Source organism: Pleurodeles waltl, chromosome 6 (assembly GCF_031143425.1).
Source record: "Pleurodeles waltl isolate 20211129_DDA chromosome 6, aPleWal1.hap1.20221129, whole genome shotgun sequence".
Classification (NCBI taxonomy): Eukaryota; Metazoa; Chordata; class Amphibia; order Caudata; family Salamandridae; genus Pleurodeles; species Pleurodeles waltl.
Window position 1 is genome coordinate 1,429,562,360 of NC_090445.1, and position 25,937 is coordinate 1,429,588,296.

At 43.7% G+C, this 25,937-nt stretch overlaps 1 protein-coding gene across 4 annotated transcripts in view; it reads right to left on the reverse strand.

Annotated features, from left to right (window-relative positions):
- Positions 1-25,937, reverse strand: part of DLG5 (discs large MAGUK scaffold protein 5) — a 1,179,851-nt gene that overhangs the window by 636,434 nt on the left and 517,480 nt on the right. For all 4 annotated transcript variants that reach the window (XM_069240807.1, XM_069240806.1, XM_069240808.1 and 1 more), the window contains 2 exons: positions 24,980-25,112; positions 1,958-2,102 (listed from right to left, as the gene is read on the reverse strand). In XM_069240807.1, the coding sequence (XP_069096908.1) occupies positions 1,958-2,102; positions 24,980-25,112 (278 nt within the window). The remainder of the gene's footprint in view (positions 1-1,957; positions 2,103-24,979; positions 25,113-25,937) is intronic.

Below are 25,937 nucleotides of genomic sequence, written 5' to 3' on the forward strand. Positions count from 1 at the left end.
AGGTGGCATGGTGGACAAAAGAACGATGGGCTGGGATGCTACCCTGAACAACAGCAAGTGGCCAGACTTGTTGAAAGCATTCTTCCTACGACCTTTTATGTGTTTGACATTGTTGAGATTCCTTTCTTACCTAGTCACCCTAGCTAATAAATGCATTAGCACTAACAGTCCATCATTCCACCAGGATTCAATATTTAGATGTATGTTTTCGCTCAGAATTCCATTATTAATAGTTTTTTTTTTAAAGGGCTTGTTAAAGTTTAATCGAGAACTGCTCTTCTCTAGGAGCTGCAGTTTTTGTCACCGCAAAAGAGATGTGATCCATAATTTTATACAATTTTTAGTACTGTACTGCTTTGAGAAAAAATATACTTGTGATGCATGATATAAAGTGGTCAGTATATATAGGTGGAAATTGTGTCCTCTGGAAAAGGGGTATTTACCCGAGAGGGCTTTTCTGTGTTCAATTTTGGCAAGGTTATTTTTTATACTACCCTATGTATCTTGCCATAAATTATTCCAGATCTTACAACTAATCTGTCAACTTCACTGTTCTGTGTGGAGCCTAGCTTGCCTATTGTACAGTTAGGACAAGTAAACATTGAATAATCTAAAAATAGGTATTCATAAATGATCCAGGGTAACATTTTTCTAAGAGGACAAATGTTCAGATGGGACGCAGACTGTTATGTAAACTTCAATGATAAAAAAAGAATTCATTTTCTGCAGTGTGGCCTATTCATATTGAAAAAACATTGCAAGTTAATCAGATATTGAAAGTGAACACAGCCTTTGGCCTTGATAGATTCTTGGCTACCTTTCAGCAGACCTATATCCAACAGCAGCTGGCTGTGCTCTCCTATGAATTTCTGATTTTAAGATATATAGTAGATGAGGAAGTAGCAGCCAGGCTTAAAAAGTAGGTATTCATTACTAAAAAATTATGCAAGAGATTTAAAAAAGATGCCTTATCAAATTATGATTACTTTTTGATAGTAATGGTCATTAGGTCCACCGTACCATCAGTGAATCACAAGATACAATCACAAAGTAAATGTTGGCCTTCAATGCAACATCAGCAAGATAAGTTGCCCAATAGCTTCTGCTTTTAGCTTCTTAAGCAACTGTATCTGTAACGTCTGGATGCAAGATGTGGGAAGGGCATGAAAATAGTACAGTGCATACTTCCTTTAATGTATTCTCATCATATAAAAGTGCATAGTTTTTCACTTCTATACACTAGCTAGCTAACAAGAATTGATTTAATATTGGTGCTGTAGTGTTTACTCTTTCCATTTTTGTGTGAGCAATATTGAGATATGCTTCACGTGGAGTCAATCATTATAGTTAGGCAAGACATCACTGGTCAAGTATTGGAAGAATAAACAAAAAAAAAGAAATCAAAGCCAACAGCATTAATAACAAATAGAACCACTAAGGGTTTTTGCTTAATCATAGAGGTCAGCAATACAATTAAGTGTATTATGGAAATGGAGCAGAGAAGAGAAGCTATAATACTTTGCCACTAATTCCCTTTAACCCTCTCCTTTTCTCTTACCACACCGCAGTATCATCAAAGCACAAGCAGAACAAATGCTACACAGCCTATCTCAAACCATAAGAGATGCAAAAGACACCACTGTTTCCTCTCATTAGTCCAACACATTAACCATTAAAATGCAGACGTTCCTGCACACCAACAGCTTTATAGCTCACAGACTTGAAATAAAAGTGCAACACATTTCAATTTTCTTAACACTAAAATGACCTAGGCTGATAAAAGAAAGATCTCACCAATGCTCCCTCACACTTCCACGACATTACGTAGATTAAATATCACTGAAAACGTTGCATCCATAAGTCACATTTAGCAAATCTAAGCAGGAGGGATACTTTTTCATCTCTGAGTTCGAAATGTATGTGATTTAGAGACTGCCCTTTTCTAGGCACATATTACCTGGAATGCAGATGTTGATGGTAAACTTCACTGGCCACAGATGGGGAATTGTTTCCATGGACTCTGTGACTCCAAGCAGTGTACACTGGATTTCTCAGGACTGCAGTGACAGCTGCACATGGTGCTAAACTTCTTGGTACAGTACCTTTAGAAAGTACAAAAACAAAAACAAAAAACAAGTGTCAACAGGAGAATCTGATCACAAATATTTAAATGTCAAATATACTTTTATACAAGAAACACTTCAAGGTAACTGCAATGCACCTTTTCCTAATTAAAGTTTCAATTCTCAAACATTTGTAAGAAATTAAATAAATGAATAATATACAAACCACCGTACCTGTGTCTATTCTAACTTGTGAAAGCAAACTAATTGTATTCAGGCATGCACTAAGTATATTGCAAGTCTTTCTGCGGTAAATGTCAGAAACAAGGGCATGTCTAAAGTGAAGGAAACAGACCAAAGTTTCATATAGGATAAAGACACATAAGCTGTATGTTTCTCAATCTAAAGAGCTCTCTTGTAGATTAAATACTATTGTACAGTTTGACTGTGGTACTCTTGTACCAGTGGTACCTATACAACTCGACCCCCTTGCCACAGACCCTAGGGATATTCTAAAGTGCAGTTGTTGCCACTGTGATAAATTACAAGAATAAAGTACGTTTTTTATGTCAGCATCCCCAAATATTAAACAAGCAGAATGCTGATGTCTATGAGGTAAATTAGACAAATATCTGTAGGAATTATATTATCATTTGTAATGTAAATATCCTGCCTGTCATGTTTCAGAGGCCACAAAGGCAGAAAAGCAGTATATCATGGATATATTGATGCTGCAGGAAATGCACTTAGTGGGTAAGAATTATAGCATTGTAAGTGGATGCGATTGACATATGTAGGATTTGTAAAAGTTTCGTTAAAAGTAATTATGTTTGACAAATTCCCTATCAAGATACATGGGTCTGGAATTACACCCCTTACGGTAATGATTGTTTATGGTGTTTAGGAACCACCCTCAATCCCATCCTCAATGTCCCATGAATTTATGATACCCATTAGCTCAGTTCTGCTGCAGGGACCGTCCAACAACTTCAACTTGATGAAGGGGTAACAGGCTATTATACTGGCTAAGAAAGCGAGAGGAAGACACATGTCAAGCAGTAAACATCTGGAATGCAGAGCAGCACTTACTAACAGAATCCCAAGCTATAACAGGAGAGACTACAAACTATATGGTAGGTTATATAACCCACAAGAAAAGACAGAGGCATTAACTACCTTTGTGGCAAATCTCCTAACAATGACACTACCTGAAATAGACACTCCTTGAAGCATGCCCTTTTGGTGGAGGAAATTGCAGAGGTCACTAGCCAGCCACAATCTATGAAATCATGCATTCAAATGAGTTTCTGTGGACCTCTTAAGCCTTTCCTATTGCACTCATTCTCCACTTGCAAAATCATATAAAATATACACCATCAAAATAACATGGGGCAATGCTGAAGCTCTAGTGGGAGTAGTGATCATAAAGTTGCCAAAGTCCAGTTGCAAGACAGATAAGTGTGATTTATATATTTATATAGACCCATTTCTCTCATGAAGAGTGAAACTAACATCTTAAAGTATTAAGCACTAGCTGGATTTCGACACTCAAGCAACCACAAGTAAAATTTTAAGTTGTAGAATGCACTGAACAGCATTTCCCATGAGAAATGGGGCAGAACTTTGATCAGTATGCAACTCCACCCTTTAGCAAAGTACTGTCAAATCTCTTAACACAAATGATCCAGTCACTTTTACATTAACACCAGTGTGGTTTTATGCCTGACAGATACACATGCCACAATATCTGAATAATAAACAATGCTTTAGTACTTGCGTATGGGATGTGGATGAAGAAAGGCTGTGACACCATCGTGGGAATTATTGGGCCGCAACCCAACACACTGGAGCCCCCTTCAACTCTCCGTACTGGGGGAAGTATCCCAATTCAAGATGATAGCTCCCCAAAGGTAGAATAAGCCACATACACACACATTGCAAAAATCGTTTACGTGGAACAATAAGGTCTCCCACAGTATTGATGGATCGCCTAGAATAACAACGTGGGAAGTTACTGAGTTCCACTGTGTAAGGAATTGCTCCTTTTTGCAAGTTCACCCCCACATTTTTGGACTGATGCTGTTGTTTTTTTTTCAATGAGGCTTCAGAATTTAGTGTCAATGTTTTAACCTAATATTAAGGACATGTCGAAGTGGATACACCCAAAAGGCAAGGCCTGACTTACTTATAAGTCCCTAGTATGTAGTACCCGGGTAATGTAAGACAGACTGCCCACTCAGGGCTGAAGCACTGTTGTACCAGCCTTGTGACAAGGTACAAAAAGTCTCTCAAATTGCCCCCACAGCCTGGAAGGACAGTGTTTTCACTGTCAGTTCGACGTCGCCGTTCAGACTAATAGCAAAGCCACTTTATCCCTTAAAATTACATAAAAGTCTCCCCTAAAGAAGGCCTATCAAGTACTATGTCAGGGAGCTGTACTTTGTTAAGTAAGACATGTTTTCCGATATTTTTGAACAGCAACACTTCCAAATTGTCGTTTTGCTGTGAATAAAGTTGGTAGCCCCATTGGCTAAAACAAGTATACTGGGTGGCATCCAAACCTGGCTAAATTTTGACTGGCACTACCAAACTAGGTCAAGTAAGGTATCAAATTGATTGTGACATTAAATGCAACGTGATGGCCAGGTCGAAAATAATGCCCCTATTAAAGGAAGGCAACTTTTAGAAAGTTGTGACTCTGTGCTCTGCTCATCCACTGACCTTATAAAGGCACATACACACAGACAGCTTTGACTGCCCGGGGAGATGTGTGAATGACCTCTGGGCTCAGGAAACAAAGGCAGTGCTGCAGCAGCGAGGTGTCAGCTCCTCTGCCAGGATGGCCACTCCAGGGGGTTATCCCAGAGGCGAGATTGAGAGGGAAAGCCACCTTTGATGGGCTGGCCGGCCCAACACCCCTGACCTGGATGCCTTTTGTTCTTGTAGACAGCATGGATGATAGAGCCAGAGTGGGGAAACTCAACCCCAAACCAGTTCTACTGTGGGCGTGAAGAGCTCAAGGGTGGGCTACCAAGCTCATGACGACTGAGGAAAGGTTGGGCCATCTTGAAGGGGGCAAGAATAGGGCATTCTGGGATAGCCAGTTCCCACACTACACAGGAACCTCAACACTAGGTAGGCAGTGACCCAGTAGACCACTGGTTAATGAAAGTGTGGTCCCCCCAGGGCAGTTTCCTTGGATAAATATGGCCCTCTGACCCTCAGATCACACTGGAATCAGAGAAAAGACTAAAAGAAGGACTGTCCCCTTCCCTTAGACCCGCACAAAGAGAGGCTGCATACTCAGAACAACTCCACCTGCTGCACTTAGGGCTAGCAAATATTGGAATGAGCCTACAGCTCCTGCCTCTAGGAAAAGTTGAGTCCAAAGCTCATTCGGCTGATCTCCTGGAACCAGCTCCTGGGACATAAGAGCTGAAGTTGTCCAAGTTGCACAGTTGATAGCCACTACCAGAGGCAGCCAAGAGAACAAATCTGATAGCCAAAACCTGCACCTGTTTCTGCTGTCCTCAGAAGTACTATCTAGGACCGGATTAATCGTACTAAAGGGACACTAGCCCCCACCAACGGACTTCGAGGGACCCCAATCCCTGTAGCCAGGTTTGCCCCACTTCACCCGTGGACTGAGTAATCACCACAAGGGCATTCTTTCAGCATCTTTTTACCTGCATTCCTCAGGATCAGGACCTCTCTATTGATGTTTATGGTGGTTGACCTGTAAAGATTGGATCTTGCTATAAAAACAATCTGGTGGCCAAGTTCCTGTCCAAAGCATCTTTTCGGGCCCTCTCGACCTCTGTCCTGTCAGATTTAGTTACCCACCTCAGACCGGAGTACTCAAACTAACTTTTACAAACCTTCCAAACAGTTACAAACTTTTTGTTAGTCAATGCTTGTTTGTGGTTGATACAAAAGTTATTTCTTACTTTTAAAATCTGTATCTCAGGAACCTTCCGGTAGAATTTGATGGTTCAGTCTCCAAAAATGTATAAAAGTCTAATCTATTTTCATAAATTGGTATCCTGTTTCGTTTTGTGTGACTTTCTTATTACGTTGTTTGGTGCTGTTAAATGCTTTATACATTGTTCCTTTGCCAAACCATACTGCTCGTAGCCACAGCTACTGATGGTTGAGTTTAAGGCTAAGTAAACTTACCTGACAGGACACAAGACTAACTGCAAGTGTACTGCCCGGTTCGGCTTCCCAGCCATACCATGGCTAGACTAAATGGCACGTTGATGCCCTTACACCCACTCTGAGGTTCGAGATTAGCAGCATAGGACCAATTCCTGCTTATTTTATAATACTTATTTTTCCCTGAAGAGTTGAACTATGCCCATAGTTCCCTCTAGAGACATACAAACACTGCGCACCACAAAGGATTCCTGTGCATTTGGAAATTGTTTATTAGGAGCCTTTGTAAGGCTGCCCCGCAGAATGCTTTTTTAAAGACGTGTTTTTGTCCATAAAAATGCTAATCGAGGAAGTGTTAAAACCTACAGTGAACGGCAGTCCCGAAGCAGCAGGAGAGCAGCCTCTGATCCTTCCTGCAGTCTTCGGGGAACTGTGGCAGTTCCCAGCCATTAATGTTCTATGGAAGTTAGGGCACACATTTATCATTCATGTGTCAGCCATTAGTAGCAAACTAGGAGCTGAAACTTTATAACTAAATTAAGACCATCAGTTTTGGTTCTGATAGCTTTAAAACTCCCCAGCTGGCAGGGCTGTGTATGTTCACAACTGAAACTCCTCTTATTACAAAGAGCGACAGGGATAGAAATTGTGCCGCAGGAGCAGTGGTGCCAGGACACAGATCTGCACGGTACCCTCTTGTGGCTCCTAAGTTAAAGTGTGATTCAAAACTCCTCTGATCTTCATTATTGTTAATTTTGATAGTGTCAAAAATAACTAAAATGAATCCTCAAAGTCCTACTACTTAAGCAATTATCTTTTCAATGTCTTCCATCCAAAGTAAGGGCTAGGTTACACAGAGGGATACCACATTCCTATTTCCTAATACTAAGGGCAAATGGAATTATTTGGCCAGGGTGCACCAAATGTGGTAAGGTGGACTGAATTATGCAGCAAGAAAAGGCAAATCATGCTGCACAACACAGCACATTTTGTGATGGTATTACTTCCTTAGTTTGGCTTTTTTGCACGGTTTAACACTGCCTGAACAGAGGGATCACCTTATTAGTACCAGTTTAACAACCAAATATAGCAATAAACAACAGAAAGGAAGACCAATCAAACTTTGCAAGGGCTTCCCCTGTATGGCAAGATACTTGCTGCATTTTTAGCAACATATGATCTGTTAGAGCTAGAAAAATTTATTTTGTTAAAATCTGCTGCTTATGTAGCTGATGATGGATTATGTGGCAAATGCGGAAAAAACACAAATATGCTGAAAATGCTGCAACCGCAAAATTGCTTAATTCCAGTGGCCGTGCTTATAGTCTGCAAACGCTTAAAACAAATTAATAACCATAATGCTTTGCAGTGCTCTTTGTAATTTTTTACTGAAATTGCCAACTGTGAGGGAATCAACACTTTTTTATCACATTTGTAATTTTATTACTTTATACATGCTGGTTATCAGCTTTTGCGCACTGTGCAGGTTATGGTGTGAAGCCAAAGAAAAAGACTATAGCCCTGGTTTATTCACATGGAAAAGTAATGCCTGATGCCATACATCTGATCTGTTTAGTATACAAAGTTATGACAAAGGCAGTAGGCCTGGCTTGATCAATGTGAAAAGCTTTTGTTTAAACCAATAGGCTAATAACGGTGAATTCTTATATTACTGTGCTAAAGCCTTTAGGCAGGCACTGTATTAGGTACAGGTTTTGACGACTGACTCAACCAACCAAACTGTGGAGATAGAAGATTTGCACGATGAGCAGGAGGTGGTGGCGGTGGTAGATTTTCCATATATTTGCAATTGTACTGATGGGTGTTTGCAGGAAAGTTTATGCTTGGTACATCTGGCCTGCCTCTATTGCAGTGATGAGCCACTGACGTATAAGTTACTTATTTTTGGTAACAAAATATCTGGTAGAGACAGATTCTAGTTGCAGATTCCTTCCCTTAGAATTTCCCGTAGGCGTGAGACTGGATCCGGAGATTTTTCTTTGAGCAATACCCTTGCACGTCGGTAGGTAGCGTCAGTCAACTCTGCAGGCATCGTTGGCGTCGTAGTCGCCATGATGACGTCAGGAGTAGTACATAGACACCACCTCAGCACAGTGACGTTAGTTTCTTTTAACGACTTTCCACGCTAAAGCGCAGAGCTGCAAACACTGCGATTGGTGCGCCACACCCGAAGGGGGAATCCCTGTCCCTAGAAATCAGTTCATAAGCGGGGAGGATGGGTGGGTCATAAGGAATCTGCAACTGTCTCTACCAGATATTTTGTTACCGAAGGTAAGTAACTTGTACATCTGATTCAGTCTTCTAGTTGCAGATTCCTTACCTTAGAATAGATACCCAAGCAATGCCATCCTCTGAGATGGGCTGCGAACCAAGATCATACTAGAAAGTCCTGCAGGACCAAACAACCAAAGTAGGTATCCAGACAGACCTGACTGTCGAGGCAGCAGTGTTTAGCAGACGTATGCAGGGATGCCCACGTAGCTGCCTGACAGATATCCAGGACAGGAACTACGCGTGCTAACGCAGTGTAAGCAGCAGTTGCTCTGGTGGAATGAGCATGCAAGCCCTCAGGGGGTTGCTTCTTGGCCAAAGCGTAGTACATCTTGATGCAAAGAAGAACCCATCGAGAGATGGTACGTTTTTGCTCCGCTTTCCCTTTCTTCGCACCCACATACCCGACAAAGAGTTGATCGGCCACCCGGAAATCTTTAGTACGATTAAGATAGAACGATCTTTTTGGGTCCAGACAGTGGAGTCTATCCTCCTCATGGAGGGATGTGGGGGTGTATAAAAAGTAGGCAGGGTGATGGACTGGCCTACATGAAAAGGCGTGACAACCTCGGGAAGGAAGGAAGCCTTAGTGCGCAACACCACTTTGTCAGGGTGCACAGACAAGAATGGGGGTTTGGACGAAAGGGCCTGAAGCTCACTCACCCTGCGAGCAGAAGTGATGACAAAAAGAAAGACAGTCTTGAAAGTGAGGATCTGTAAGGGGCAATTGTGCATTGGCTCAAAGGGAGTACACATTAAGTAAGTAAGGACAAGAGTGAGGTACGACTGAGGCATGATAAATGGAGTGGGAGGAAATAAATGGGTGCGACCTTTTAGGAATCTACTCACAATAGGAGATTTAAAGAGTAAAGGCTGATCAGGTTACCTAAGAAAGGCCGAAATGGCATATAAATACCCTTTAAGCGTGCCCAAAGCAGAGCCCTGCTGGGCCAAAGCAAGAATGAACAAAAGAACCTCAGATAGAGGGGCAGAGAAGGGATCAACAGATCTGTTAGTGCACTATGCCACAAATGTATGCCAACGACCGGCGTATACTGTTTTGGTGGCAGGACACCTGGCTGCCAAGATAACATCACATACTTCGGGTGGAAGATCAAAAGTTGTCAAATGTCGCCTCACAATCTCCACACATGGAGGCGGAGATTGGACAAGTTCGGGTAGAGAACTGTCCCCTGCTGCTGCGACAGGAGATTCGCCCGAAGAGGCAGTCTGAGTGTAGAATCGATGGCCATACTCAAAAGCTCTGGATACCATACTCTCTGTGCCCAGTCTGGAGCCACCAAGATGACTTGGGCCTGGTGATTCCTGATCTTGAGAACTCTGGACAGAAGTGGTTTAGGCGGAAAAGCATAAAGGAGGCCAGAGATCCATTTGAGGCGAAAAGCGTCTCAGAGCAAGTGCCATCTTGGAAAATCCAACGTGCAAAACAGCTGACATTCCGCGTTCTCTCCGGAGGCAAATAGATCTAATGAAGGCTCTCCCCACTGCTGGAAGAGACCTTGCGCCACCTCAGGATGGAGATGTAATTCGTGATCGGCTGTGCATAGTAGGCTGAGTTCGTCCGCTCTGGAGTTGAGAGAACCGGCCAGATGTTGAACCACCAGGGTAATGCCCTGATATTCCAGCCATGTCCGGAGGCGTAGTGCCTCCTGACAAAGGGCCCAGGACCCTACTCTGCCCTGTTTGTTGCAGTACCACATGGCGGTAGTATTCTCCATGAACACCTGCACTACTTTCCCTTTGAGAGAGGGAGGAAATGCTTTCAACGCAAGCCTGATCGCCTGAAGCTCCAGAAGGTTAATATGGAGCCCAGACTCCGCCGGAGACCAGAGGCCTCTGATCTCCGCCTCTGCCATGTGGCCGCCCCAACCCAGAGGCGACACATCACTCACTATAGATAAGATCTGGTTGGGGAAGGGAGAGGGATCTGCCATGGACCCAATGCGGATTCAAAAGCCACCACTGCAGGTCTTCGCAGCCCTCTCTGAGATATGGACCATGTCGGAGAGATTCCCGAAGCTGCGTCCACTAGAACTTCAAGCCCCACTGCAAAGCCCGCATATGCCGTGTGGCATGTGTCACTAGCAGGATGCAGGAGGCCATGAGGCCCAGCAGCTTAACAGTCAGTCTCACCGAAACCCAAGACAGAGGCTAAAGATCGGAATCATAGCCTGAATATCTTGGACTCGCTTTTCGGGAGGATAAGCCCAAAACTGCACTGTGTCCAGAACAGCTCAGATGAAAGGGAGCATCTGAGCGGGAGTCATGTGTAACTTAGGCAAGTTGATAGTGAACCCCAGCGTGTGCAGGAGGCTCGCCGTAGTCTGAAGGCGGGAGACAACTTTCTGGGGCAAGTTCACCTTCAACAGCCAGTCGTCGAGGTAGGGAAAAACGGAGACCCCTAACCTGTGCAGATGAGCTGCAACCACCACCACCACTTTCGTGAACACCGGAGGGTCGCCGGTAAGGCCGAAGGGCAGCACGGTAAACTGATAGTGCTCATAATGTACCACAAATCGTAGGTAATGTCTGTGGGCAGGCAGGATGAGGATGTAGAAATAAGTGTCCTGCAAGTCCAACTCTACCAGCCAGTCTCCTGGATCTAAGGCAGACAGAACCTGAGCCAGGGTGAGCATTTTGAATTTCTCCTTCTTGAGGAAGTAGTTGAGGTCCCAAAAGCCTAGGATAGGACCTAAGCCCTTGTCCTTTTCGGCACCAGATAGTAGCAGGAATAACAAACACAACCTACTTCTGGCACAGGGACCGTCCCTATAGCTCTATAGCTCCCTTGCCCAAGAGAGCTGTGAATTCCTGGCGGAAAAGTGCCAAATGATCCTCTGGAAGTTGGCTGAGTGATGGAGGCATGGCTGGTGGGGCAGATTCGAAAGGGATGGAATAGCCCTTTTGAACTATCTTCAAAACCCACCTGTCCGTAGTGATGGATTCTCAGTGGGGGAGGTGATGGTGAATCCTGCCGCCACCTGGATCGGTGTGAGGGGACGGACTAGGAGGCTGCAGCAGGGACAGGGGTGGACTGGGCAAACCTCTGGTTCCCTGTCCCACGCGAGATTCCACGTCCCCGGCCAACCAGCAGCTGAACAGCATGGGTGGCTTGGTGGCTGGGAACGCAACAGGGAGCCCCTTTCGTGGCCACGAAAGGGGCGAAAAGCAGACTGCTGGGGGTGAGGGGCAGTGGAAAGACCAAGGGACCTAGCCGTCGCCCGGGAATCCTTGAATCTCTCCAAGGCCGAGTCCACCTTGTCTCCCAAGAGACGGAAGACATCAAAGGGCGTGTCCATGAGAGACTGTTGGACATCACCCGAAAAACTAGAAGTATGCAACCAGGCGTGGCGTCTCAAGGCCACCGTCGTAGCAACTGATCTGCCCAGAGAGTGGGTCGTGTCCAGCCCACATCGGATCGTGAACTTTGCTGTACCTCGCCCCTCATTGACAGCTTGGAACCCCATAGCACTGGCCTCCTCCACACCAAAAAAACTCACAGAAAACTCGACAAAAGGGTCAAAATCTGTCAAAAAGAGACCAGGGTAGCTCTCTCTGGATCAGCGAGTGGCGCAGAGAGAAAAGAACTGACGTCACTGCGCTGACGCCGCCCGCAGAGTCGACCAATGCCACCTACGCATACGCAAGGGTATTGCTCGAAGAAAACTCTCCGGATCTAGTCTGATGCTTGGCGGAAATTCTAAGGTAAGGAATCTGCAACTAGAAGTCTCTATCAGGTAAAAGCTATAGACCTGATTGGTTCAATGGGGAAAGATATTTCATATGCCGTAGGTCTTTTCTAGCTCTTATGAACATTTCTGGCACTGGCAGTAGACCTGACATTTATTATGAAATACAAAAACACCTGCCAAAGCCAATAGGCCTTTAAGGGTAGATTGTTATTGCACCCTGCAGATGTATTCTGTTACAGGCAATCTCACAGACTAGTTTTTATGCAAGACTTTCTGTGTTGATTACGCCATTGACAACCTTAGGAGGATATACTGTGTAGTAAGTCTTCCTAAAATCTCTTCTGAAGGTCTGACAGTCTTAGTTGTCTGTTAAGATCTTGGAATAAAAACATGTACACTGCTGCTATTTATACCAGTGATTAACTCACTTGCTATGTGAGTGACACTTGTCTGATCACATGTGCACAGCCACCTGAAAACGAGTGCACTTCAGTGCTAAGACTAGTAGGCCAGTGCTTTAGTTTTGTATCTTCTAGCTCAGGCCCCTTTTAATTTCTTTCGTCCTCCTCTTCTTATTTCCATCATTAAAGCATGCTACACATTCAAAGACAGTTCTAACTGGCTGCTTGCTTGCAGCTGACTTCATCTGTAGTGTACCACAACATGTACAGCCACTGCATCCAAACCACCTGACCACCATAGAAGGATATTGCCCATAATGTTTAACTGTTTTTACCATTAAAAGATGGGCAACATGGTTGTTCGAAACTTGGCAGTCAGATGGAACTATAAAACTAGACAGTATGTACAGTACCATTGCTAGGTAGCCACACTATACTTTAATGTTGTTATTGCAAGCATACGTCAAACATTTCCAGGGCACAGCATGTTTTCTTTTTTGTACTTTTCTGTGTTTTATTTATCTTGCATACGTAGCCGAGTTTGTTCATGAGTTTTATTGTGGTTGTGTAAGTGAGTGAATGTAAGAGTGACTCAGTGATGAATGGATGCAAGAGAGCAATGATGAGTAATAAAATGCATGTATAATGACTTATTCTGTGCCTAAACCCATCAATGACTAAGCAGATCACTTCTCTTATGGGCCAGACCTATTGACATTATTAATGCTTGCTATCAACCTTTATGTGGTAGCTACTCCATTTTCCTAGCTAAACAACTGACCACTCGGCTGCACACACAAGCTAGACAGGTGTGCATGCAAACATTCTGTTGCCGAGCACTAGGATGAAACATTAGGGGGAACACTAACTATGATGATCTGCTGTGAGAACTACTTCAGGCATGCAACATTTCTTTTACTTTGACAGTTCACAGTGTGGAGTCTACCGATGTTGGGCGACATACAACTTCACCTCACAGTCTTATAAGGCCTTCAGACTCATCTTGGCAGCGTCATCACACACCCTGGCACCGTGCTCTGATCTCAGGCACCCAAAGATGCTTTGTGTATGTCTTTCGCAGTCATCTGTTTGTGACATTCTATACAAGGATTGAACACTGTTGGCTTGGGGTAGGGGTGACTTATTCATTTGCACACCAGTTAAGTTTAACTGAAAAGGGTTTAGAAAAGACGAAGGGTTATGCCTGGATCTGCACTTGAAGGTGCAGAAAGGAAGAGAGATCTTCAGCATGCATGAGCTTATACACGCCTCAGCTTGTCACTTCTGGAAGGGAATGACATCTGAGCGGAGTTGTACAAAGCTACCAACGCACATGACCCCGATCTGTCACCTGGGGAACATTCACAAGGTGAGGAATCTGCAGCTAGAAGTATTCAGCAGAAAGTGTGTGAGAGAGAGTGGTAGTGTTTGTGTGAGTACTGCCTTTCTTCCTGAAATGTAAGGGAAGGGAAGGATGCCTCATCTGGTGTTGGAAAACGGTTATTAACCTCTGTGGTGTGTAAAACACTACCTCCCCAGGGCATTGTATGTGAACGTCTTGCCCTCCTGGGGGGTTGCAGCAAATACTCTATTCATGCAGCAAAGGCTTCCCCCACCTAGGCTTTTTATTAGGGGCTGACAGAGTAGCACTTTTGCGTCAGCCACCACCCCATGGTGTTGTGCAATCAATGGCGTCAGCTGGCCGGTGGCAGCTAGTGTCAGTGATGCATCGGTGACACAGCCGGAGCTGACTGTTAAGATACGCATTCGGTGTCCAGGGCTGAATCTTCCTCCTCAGCACCATCTAAGTTAGGAGAGGAACCACTGGTAAGCAAATACTTGTCCTTTTCCAATCTTTCTTGCCTCTCCCTCATTAATTCCTGCTCACAGCAATTGTCTAGCAGAAATGTATCACTAGGCACCAGGGATTGTTTTTAAGGCAGCTCAACCCTCTTTAACATCCTTTCAGGTAATGGAAAATGTTGGCAGTCTGTTTTTGTAAACATGCTTGCACCCAAGGACAAAGGGGCCTCGTCAGGGAAGGGAAAATGTTGGTAGACGTTTACTATTTGCCTTCTCTATGCCTCCCTCTCTCCAGAAAACAAAGAAAGGACACTTTCCATATAGCAGTTCAGTGACCTGTACAATGCCAGCACTGTGGCTTAAGTAAAAGTAATTTGTAAAAATTCCCACAAATGTCAGTGCAGTGTCCTGCAAAAATCTATGTATGAAATTCTCCAGCCAGACAGATAATGCATGGGTTCAATACAATTGATAATGAAATCACTGCCCTGGTCAGAGTTTGGAGTCAGTAGGCAGAGGAGCACAAGCCCAAATGCACAAGTTATTGTAACAACTACATGAGCGGAAAGAATAAAGCTGACCCACTACAACCATGTAATGCAAAACATAAAACTTGCACACTGTACGAGACGCTGGCTATTCAACTGGTCCAATAGGTAGCATAAAATGCATACGTCAACAGATTACCATGAAAAGATTGATGACCTTCCTTGACTCTGAGGTGACTGCTAGTCTAACTGCTGCAAAAGAAGTAGGCTTTTTCATCTGTTTCGGAGGGCTTTGCAGGCCTGCAGGATTGAAAGGTTTCAGACCACATTCCAGCAAAAGAGAAACACCATCACCCATATTGAAGATGGAAAGTTTGTACTTGGCAAGGAAAGCAGCAGGAGAGTAGTTACTACTGACCTCAGTGCCAATCTCAGCCAGGCATGTGCATTCCAACTTACTTCACTTTACACCACACAAGTGGGGTAGTATTTTTATTGGGAGAAGTGTGTAATGATGGGTGGTATGAATTTTGTGAATCCACGCCTATTCCTTATCTCACTCAAATGTGAGTAAAAGTTGTGATTTTAGGAAAAAGACTGAAGTTTACAAAGCATTCTGGATGAGAAAGTCATGTGGAATGCACCAACGTCAAACCACCCTAGACTTCCTCCATGGTGTCTAGTTTCCAGAAATCATGAGACTGGTAGGTTCTCTGGATAGCAGACTAGACAGTGCTAAAATACTGCAGCTACTGACTTCACCAGAATAGGTGAATTCTAATGGAAAATTCTTGATGTTTCCTTGTTGCAGTTTAGGGCCTTTCCTGTTTCATGTTGCAGGTGATAGGCCTATCGACTCAAATGGAATCCCTCTCAATTTTTGGCTTCCAAAAGGTAATTCACTGTGCAAGAAAGAACATCTTCCACAAATTCCCTTAGAATCCTATGATACAATGTGTACATTCAAACTGAATGTTGTACAGATAACCACTACTTCTAAAATCAGTGTCTTGGGCACAATTCAAAAATGCATAGGTTTCCATTATACCTGTTTTCTCATTAATTACACTTTACCAAATGATCGGACGTATGGTCAACATACAATAAAAATAATTATAACCTGCAGCTCCTTTAATGGCTCTGGACGTTGCTTGATTTAGGAAAATCAACAAACGCTATATACTGTGAGACCAAAAGAGTTTAGAAGACATAAAGGTGTGTCACTTTTAATTTTTTATTAGTTTGTCTGGAAAAACACAAAAAAACATGAGCTATCTACACAAATGACCTGTTTGCTGATAACAGAATTGTGTCTACTACTCGAAAATGTATTGGCTGGGTTCTTTTGTGAGTTTCCCACGTTTCCATCACGAACTGCAAGTAGGTAGAAATCACAAATAAATAGGCAATATCAGCTAACACTTTTAAAAAAATCGCAACACCTGTAATAAAATAATTCTTTTTTTAAATCTGCCTGTACCCGAAAGATGGAAAGAGCAGTAAACCTTTTAACTGATGCAATTTTCAGAGAAAAAAATGCACTTGCTCAGCACTTTTCGAACGTATTAAAAATAAACAAATACAGTTTGGCTATTTTATTGGTCTCAAGGGACTCCACAAACCCTGCATACTTTTTTGAGTCAACGACATGTAGGGAAAAAAGGACGTAAATATGGCCAGGATACCTGTTTCACGCAAACATTCTGGAATGCATATTTTTAGTGACTGTTCAAGATAAAGGACTGGGCAAAAGGAATCATATTTTTCTCTTTACTAGAAGGCCGCTTTAAGGCTGCCTCATCTACAATGGTGAAAACGAGGATTAACTTGATTAAGGTCTCACCTTTGGATATACAATATGCTATAAGTAGAACAGGTAGAAAAATGTACAGAAATTAACCAGACAAATCAATCGTAAGTGCTTCACCTTCACATCCAGGTAATCTGTGGTGATGCTTTTGGCATTTATTTTTCTTTTTAGCAGTTACAAAGAGGTCTAAAGATAGCGTTCATTATCTTCAGAAATGTTATAAGGGGTCTTTGCTAGTTGTGTTGGCAGTTTCCTAAGTTTCTGCACTTTGTTACCCAGCTGGTGTCTCAGTCACATCTGAGGTTTGGGTGCCCACTACCAAACGGAAGGTAAAGTCCCTTGTTGAGGATCACACAAGTTAGTCTATTTCCTCCCAAGTCAACGCTTGACAGCCTACAGGGAAAACAGAAGATTTTCTAATTAGCCAACTCCTCAGAAAGCATGGCCTATTTTAATGGGCCAACAGGTACTTCTGTGATTTTAGCTCACTGCATGGATCTAGTGCCTCAAGATTTATGACGACCATTAGGAACCACTTACATGGTATCAATGTACAGAACGATTTCTTCTTAAATCAGGCTATCAGGAAATACTTTACAGCAGAGAAACAGTAAATTGTGTAGATTAATGTGATCCAGTCTTATTGGCCTAATTATATGCCCTTCCCTGCAAGACAACGTCTGCTTAAAAACATGATGGCTAGTGAAGAGCATCTGCACATATTTACCTATTTTTTGTCATTTTTACTTGAGTGCAACCATGCTAGCATGCAGCCAAAGGCTCTTTCACATTACAGCATGATATAGACTATGGGCAAACAATCGTTCAACCAGTGCATTCCTCAAAGCAAGTCTTGAAGCACCTCTGATTCCAACACTTACCAGGTCAGTGTCAAGTAGAATAATTGTTAATTTTACTCTGTTTCAAATCGGTTTATTTGCGAATCCTTGAAACTTGAAAGTTACATACCTTTGGTAAAATCGTTTTGGTCAGTATCTTGCCTGCAGACAGATTACTCTCCACTTGAAACTCATCAGTGCCAGATTAGATCTGGAAAGTTGAAATGACTCTGCGTCTTCAAAAGGTGGCACCTTGACTGAGACTCAACATGGATTTATCAAAAAGCCATGTAAGATTTAACCCCAGTCACACTAACTTCAGTTGCATGCATTCTCTGAGAGACAGAGGCAAGGTTGACAAGATTGCCAGAAACTGCAGTGTACCTTGGGACGTTATTAAAAGTCGAATGACCTCTCCTCAGAAAGGGAAGGTGAGCAGGATCTGTAAGAAATGTGTTCTGTTAACTGCAGACCTTCAATTTATGAATCAATACCCAAGGTATCTAGCACAGGAACATCACTCGTGCAAAATGCCAAAGATTTGGCCTTCAATGCAGTGGAATGGGCCCTACTGCCCTCAGAAAAGTCCTTGTTAGCAGGAGCATACGAGATTTTGATGCAATGCAATGCAAGATCCATATGGAAATGGTCCACTTTTGACTTGCATTGCCTTCTCTGAATGATCATGACCAAGGAAAAGCTGATCATCAATTTAGTACTTGTCACTGTAGAACTTGATGGCCCTGGCTAGATGACATGAAGTACATTTTCTCTGGCTCTTTGGTGGGTTGAGAAGATAAATAAAATGTTGGTAGCACTAATCCAAATAAAATGGGTTAACTAGCTTTGACAGGGATAGAACCTTTGCCCGACTGACCAGTTTGTCTGGGAACAATGAGTTAACAAGGATGAACAGACAAATCTTCACTCGCCGATGTACTGAGCCCTCAAGGTAATAGCTGCCAAGAACACTATTTTCAAGGTAACCAGTCACACGGGGTCAAATGTGCATGGACTAGGGCTAGAACCCATCAAGAATCTATTAACCATGTTATGGTCTTTCGAGGCATGGCAAAGAGAGGAGGAGAAAACACATGGGTCAACTGCTTCATAAAACATACAGGACTTCAACAGGGACACCTGATCTAATAAGCAAATCAATGCTGGCAATCCCTTGACAGTTCCCACAGGAAACCTTGCTGACCCAAGGAGTGCAAAATGCGATATATCAGCCAATGAAAACTTCGTCATGAAACTTGCACGTCCTATCAATGTAAAAACTGAGAAACATAAGGGTCCAAACAAGGCATGCAGCCTTTCTAATTCCTTAATAGGATTAGGAAGGTGAGTACAAATTCAGCTAACTGATCCACTGGTCAAAAATGAAATTGAGTGCCCTTTTTTCAGAAGGAACTAATCTTTAGTTCCCTGGATCAGCTTGCCAGGAAAGAATTAAGTGAATGTAGACTGGACAAAAAACACTTGCAACATACCAAGCTGTGGTAATGACTATCAGGAAAATTGTCTTCAGTTATTAGCCTCAACTACAAAATATGCATAGGCTTTACAGGCAAGCACCAAAAATGGCTTCTAAATAGAAAGAATAAAACACAACACAAACAACTGTACTTTAAGAGATTTCGATGTCCCACATGGCCCAGTAAGAAAGGAAAAGGGGAATGTGTTGCACATACACTGTGGGCTTCGGGGACATTTGAATTGTGGGTGAAAAGGACATGTTTTCAGATGGCTGACAATCTGTAGCTTTATAGTGTACTTGCTTTAAATGCTTACCTTAATTACAGCCACTGACTGCTGTATTGCATTCTTTGTTAAACAAAAAGAAAATAAAGGTTAAAAAAGAGAGATAAAGGAAAAGGGAGCAACTTTCATATTAAACAGATTTGGTAGACTGGTGACAATGTGTTAGGATGGTGTCCATCAGCTCTGCAGTTAGTTCAAATGAGCTGTGATTACTCAGCTTTACTGCCAACCATGAAGTTGGGGGCTCTGGGGGCTTGGATTCATAACCTTCCCCTTCAATGAGCGATTAAGTCCACTCTGAAAGGAAAGAAGGGCACATGGGTTGTTGGGGCTGCTCCAAGCACTACGCCCTTGAGGGCTAGTCTGGCATGTTTATGGTGAATTGGGCACAGTCTGAAATACTCTTTCTGAGAACCAGAGGAACCCCAGGGATGGAAGGATGCTCATAGAGGACATGGAAGGCCTACCTCAGCGAGGCTATATCCTTCAGGGAACCCATAGCAGGAACTGTAGGACGCAGAACTGCAGACGGGGGGTGCTCTTGTGCGTGGCTAAGAAGTGCATTCGATGGATGCCCCAGAGGGCGAAGGAGGACTGAGCGAACTCTGAGTGGTTCAGTCCACCAACCAAGGTCAACAAGATGATGTCGACTGAGATCAGCAACCCAAAGGCGCGTTAAAGGAGCCCACTGGGTGAGTTCACGGCCAGGAAGACATGAGTACGAGAGCAAGATCACAGCCTCAGTTCCTATAGGCACATAGGAAATGGTCAAAGGCCACCTTGCTATTTTGTGTATGACTTTCTAGTTGCGTTGTCCTTGAAGACCTGAACTAACAGACTGTGGGTGGAAGACTGAAATGGCTGGTTGGCCAGGTGAATCACCCGAAGTTTGAGCAGGTTTATGTGTTAAGTCTGTTCCACAGGACACCAGATGTCTCTGATCTTCAATGCATCAAGAAGGCTACCCAAAATGAGAGTGAAGGTATTGTTAACCACTGTGGTTATTGCCGGTAGAGCCCAGAAAGGATTCCCTATTATAAAGTGGCCAAGCAACTAGCCAACACTGCAGGTATTGTGGTACTTTTGGGAAAATCTAAAGGTTGTCTGTGAAGACTTCCCAGTACTGAGTCTCTTGAGATGCTGCCACAATTGAAAGTCATCCCTTAAATCTCCTGGAGCAGTCTTTACAATAAATAGTATAACTCTGAAGAGGTAAGTGCTTAAAAGACTGCTCTAAAATTCTTCTGGATTCACACTGTCATGATGGCAGTAGGGTTGTACATCTACAAAAAGGGCTGCAGCGGTTCAAAATGATCTGGATGAAACGTCTTCCTTGCAGTTTGGTAAATGTTAAATCTGATACTAATCAACATTAGCACCCCTTACCCGGCCTAAAAGTGGCTCAAGAACTATAGGCTGTGACAAAAACAGACGTTTTCCTCAGTTCCAGAGTCTGCCCCACTTCTCAGTATCAACATGGATCTTTCAAAGTCTAGTCATGCCCCTTTCAGTCTGATCCAGACATTACATATGTCAAAGTAACCAGTTATTCTAAGGTAATTGGCATTAACTTCAACAGCTTTCCAATGTTAAAGGAGTAGAACAAAACTTAGGTAAATCTATCTACAAAAGCTTTCACTAAGGACTTCTACCAATACCCACAGCATGAACTGGGACACAAATTGTTTTGTTATGTAGATAATAATGCATTCATTAATTACATAAGTGATTGTTGTACTGCATAGGACTGAAATTTGAAAAAGCTAATCTTTCAAAAATGTACCTCCAGAAATACCAACTCTCAGGACTCAATGCAGAAAATGACAGATGAACAAGTTACTTGCATTATCTGGTAGAGACTATATCTAGCTGAAGATTCCTTACCTTTGAATTTCCCGTGCATCAGACTGGTTCCAGAAACTTGTGTGTACCCTTGCATGCTGTTGGGTGGCTTCGTTCGGTTTCGAGTGGTGTTGTCGTGGTCACCTACACAGGCGCCACCCAGGTGTACGGACACCAGAAGTGCAGAGCCATGAAGTCGACTGATGAAAGTGTGCCCAAACTAGGGCCCTGAAAAGGATTAACCCTAACCCTAGAAATCTGAGCAGGGAAATGCTTTCAATGCTGGCTGGATCACACAGGACTCCAGCATATTAATGTGTACTTCGGATTCCACTTGCAACCAGTATTCTCTTATCTCCACCTCTCCCAGATGGCTGCCCATCCAAGAATTTACGCATTTGTTATTACTGTCAGATCTTGCTGGGTAAGGGAGAGGAGTCTGCCTTTGACCCTACTGCAGTTAATCAGCCACTACTGCAGGTCTTTTGCAGTTCCCTCTGGGTATGTACCATGTCTGGGAGAATCACCTGATGGTGCGCCCATTGGATCTTCAGGTCCCACTGCAGAGCCCGCATATGCCACCTGGCATGATTCACCTGCAGGAGACTATGAGGCGCAGCAGCCTCTGAGTCTTTCTCACTGAAGTCCAGGATAGGGGCTGAAAGGTGTATGACAGCCTGAATATCCTGGACTTGCTGCTCAGGAGGAAAAGCCAGAAACTGCACTGTGTCCAAAACAGCTCCTATGAAAGGGAGTGTCTGAGAGGAAGTCAGGTGTGACTTCCGCACATTTATAGTGAAACCCAGCAAATGCAGAAGGTCCACCGTAATCCGACTGTGGGAAGCGACAGCCTAGGGTGTGCCAGCCTTCAACAGCTAGTTGCTGAGATAAGGTAAGACTGAAATCGCTGCTCTGCGCAGATGAGCTGCAATCACCACCATCACCTTGGTGAACACCCAAAAGGTGAGCACGGTGAACTGAAAGTGCTTGTGGCCTATGGTAAACCGGAAGTAACATCTTTGGGCAGGTAGGATGGGAATACAGAAATACGCACCCTGCAAGTCCAATGCTACCATACAGGCCCCTGGATCCAGGGCAGATAGAATCTGAGTCAGAGTGAGCATTTTGAACTGCTCTTTCTTGAGGAAGACTTTCAGGGACTGAAGGTCTAGTATAGGGTGAAAGCCCTTGTTATTTTGGGCTACCAACAAGTAGCAGGAACAGAAACAACGCCCTACATCTGGCACAGAAACTTGGCCAAGAGCCTTAACTTCCTCACGGAGAAGGGACAAAGGATCCTCCGTCGGCTGATCGTAGGATAGTGGCATGGATGGAGGGGTAGTCTTGAAGGGGAAGAAGTAGTCCCAACAGACTACCTGCAAAACAAACCTATCCGACGTGATGGATTGTCAGCGGAGCAGGTGATGACGAATCCTGCCTCCAACTGGCCCTAGGTGGGGGATAGTCAGACTAGGAAGGCTAAGAGGCCGTGGAGGGAGTGGGGGGGAAGAGGGGTGTGTGTTTGTGTTTTTGACCTCTAGCACGATCCATGAGGTTGGTGGATCCCGCGACTTCGGCATGCAGAGGCTGGGCAGCATGAGCCATGAAGGAGGTGAAAGGCAGACTGGTGAGGGCGGGGAGCCATCAAGAGATAGGGGCCATCAAAGGGCATGTCCATCAAGGTAGCCTGGACATCCCCTGAAAAGCGAGACGCCCTCAGCTAAATGTGGCGCCTCAACGTCACTGTCGAGAAAACCACTCTGCGTAGTGAATCAGTCGGGTCCAGTCTGCAACCGACTGTTAACTTCGCTGCGTCTCTATTCCCATCGTTAACAGTTGGAGAGTGGAGCCCAGTCCTTTTCTGAGACCTGTGGCAGCACTTGCGCAACCGTTTTCCACAGCCTGAGGGAATAATGTCCCAAAAGACATGTAGAGTTCACGGACCGCAATGCAATGCTGGTGGGATAAAGGGGCTCCGGATCTAACCTAGGAGGCAAGCCTCCTACCAGCGTAGGTACCGGTGTCGTAGCATGCCCAACCAGCTCCATATCGGAGTCAGGGATTACAATGGGAATGGCGACACCCATAGGCATGGACAGCGCTGGTGACGGTCGGAATGATACGAACGTCGATCCAGATCTAGGACTGAAACCTTCTGTCCCCTTTAGCACAGAGGCTGAAGCCGCTCAACTCAAAGGGGCCCCTTTCGACTCCCTGGGTCTCAAAGGCACTCCAGCAGTGTCTGACTGCCCAAAAATGAGGTGCATGGCCTCATAAAACTCTTTCATTTGGGCAGGGGTCACTATGGCTCCTGGAAATTCGGGGAGGCACAGAGTCTGCCCAGACACAGGCTCTGAAGACCGAGGCCTAGAACGTAATAGTTGTCTCGTCAACTGACAGACGATTTCTTTTTGTGTCTCAACTTATCCGATCGCCCGAGGACTTGGAGTGGGATGACGAAAATGGAGGACTGTGACTGATCCCGGACATTCCTCTCAACCGAGATCTCGACTTGCACGGAGTTGAGCGCCAGGCTGCCATCAGCTGCAGGAACCACTCCCTCAAAGCCATCTGATGCCTGGCCTGACAATCTGAGCATGTCTTTCAGTCGTGGGCACACTCCAGGCACCAAAGACACATGAGGTGCGGAACCATCACAGACATTGCCTGATGGCAAGAACAGCAGGGTTTGTACCCGGTCTTCCTTAATTACATCCTTGACGCACCATCAGATGAAAACTCGAAAAAAATCTTTGACAAAAAGTTGAAAAAAGCCACTCAAAACATGCATTAGTGGTAGCTCTCTTCAGATCAGCGCTTGCAGGCGTGGAAAGAAAAGAACTGATGTCAGCGTGTGGGGTGAGCCTATATTGGAACTGCAATATCATAACGAATGACTCAGAGCTGATCGTCGCCACCTCACAAAATTTTCCAAATCCAGTCTTATGCCTGGGGAAAATTCAAAGGTAAGGAATCTGCAACTAGAAGTCTATCAGGTACAGAAATTTAAGGAGCAATTAACAAACAGATTTAAGCATCCTCTCATAATCTACTTTTGAAGCCCCCACTTTAACACCCTGTCTAACAAAAGTCCTATTAGCGGCATCAAAGAAAAATCAAAAGAGTCACTGAAGTGAGGGACACTGTAACTTTGCTTGTGTCTCATGAAGGACAGGGGCTAATCACCATCCATAATTTTTATTTTTTCCCCAAAATGCTATTACCTGTTTGAGACTCAAATACAAGATGGTAGCATAATGCACAGCATGTGCATCTCTGAGCTGTACTCTTGAATCGTGAATCTATAAGTCATGCAGTAACACAGATACACTGAACAAATGCGTTAAGAAAATAGATTGTGTGGAAAATATTTAGGAGAATGGCCGCTGTAGATAAACCAAAAGACTTGGGTAATGAGCACAGGAAAAGAAAGCAAACGTGAGATTGATCTAGGCTATCAAGAATGTACACACATGAAAGAAAACACAAAATAATCAATATTGGCAGATAAGTGTTAAAGACAAAATATTTCTAGAAAGCTTTAATTGTAAGGTGGTTATGTACTAAAATTCAGCTATAGTGGAATTTAGTACTACCATAAACTTCAAGATATCCCAGGGTGGCAAATGAGCACTTACCCCCTTGTTATGAAAATAGTGGATTAATGACAGAGCTATTAGGGTCTGAGTCAATAGCTGTGGACAGTATGTTCATTTCAAGAATATAGCCATGATGAGTACCTGTCCCTGGAATGGGAACATTCCAGGGAATACTGCTCTGCTAGTCTTGTTGTGAGAAGAGCAACTAACCTGCTGACATTCCCCCACTGTGTGCAGAGGTGAAGATGTCACTGTAACGATGTGACCTTTTCGGTGAACAGCGTACCCACTCCGGCAGTTCTTGAGTGGGGGGCTCATCACTGCTTGGCGTATATTTCTGTGCCTGCAAGACAAGAATATCCATTAGCAAACAAGAAAAAATACTGTTAATGTTTATGCATACTTTATCAAGTTAATTTTGGGAGTAAACTCTACCTGGTGGAATCCAGGCATTAGCGACTGAAGTAATATTCAAGCACAACCAAATGGAAATCTATATGGGCAACAATTATATTTTGTGTTGACAACTGCTTTTACTTAGTATTTTGTAATTCTTAAATAGTGGCATTCTATGTTTCAATATGAGGGGTGCTATCTGTCTCCATCTTTACAATTACCTTTTTCCTTTTTTATTCACAATAATCTTGGTATCTCAGCTTTGGCTACCCCATCTTAACAAGTGGTTCAAAATCAGCTGCAGCAGAAGTTATACACAGAAACACTTCACATTGTAGATATACTGGCCATCAGAGTCTATCTAAGGGCACAGTCTTACCCCTGAATCCCAAAGGATCTTCCCACCATGTCTTCACGTTCTACCGAAATTCAAGACTACAGCACAGCTTATAATCTGAGGGGACCAGCAGCGTCTGACTTTTAGAGAAACAAGTCTGGGACCCAGGACTTTTAAAGCTTGGGTGGACTCTGGGCTTAGTGATTTTACAATTTCTCGCAATGGATGACTTTGGGATATCCTTATGATACATGATGGTTATATGTGCTAGGGAGGGTAATAACCTGTTTTTTGGAGTATGAACAAGGGGCTACAGCAATAACTGCTCACCATGACATTAAATGATATTGTTGCAATGGCCAAAATATCTCCTTATTGCATGTTTATTATGCAGCATACTATTTAAGTGATTTGAAGACTGACATGTTTCTTAGG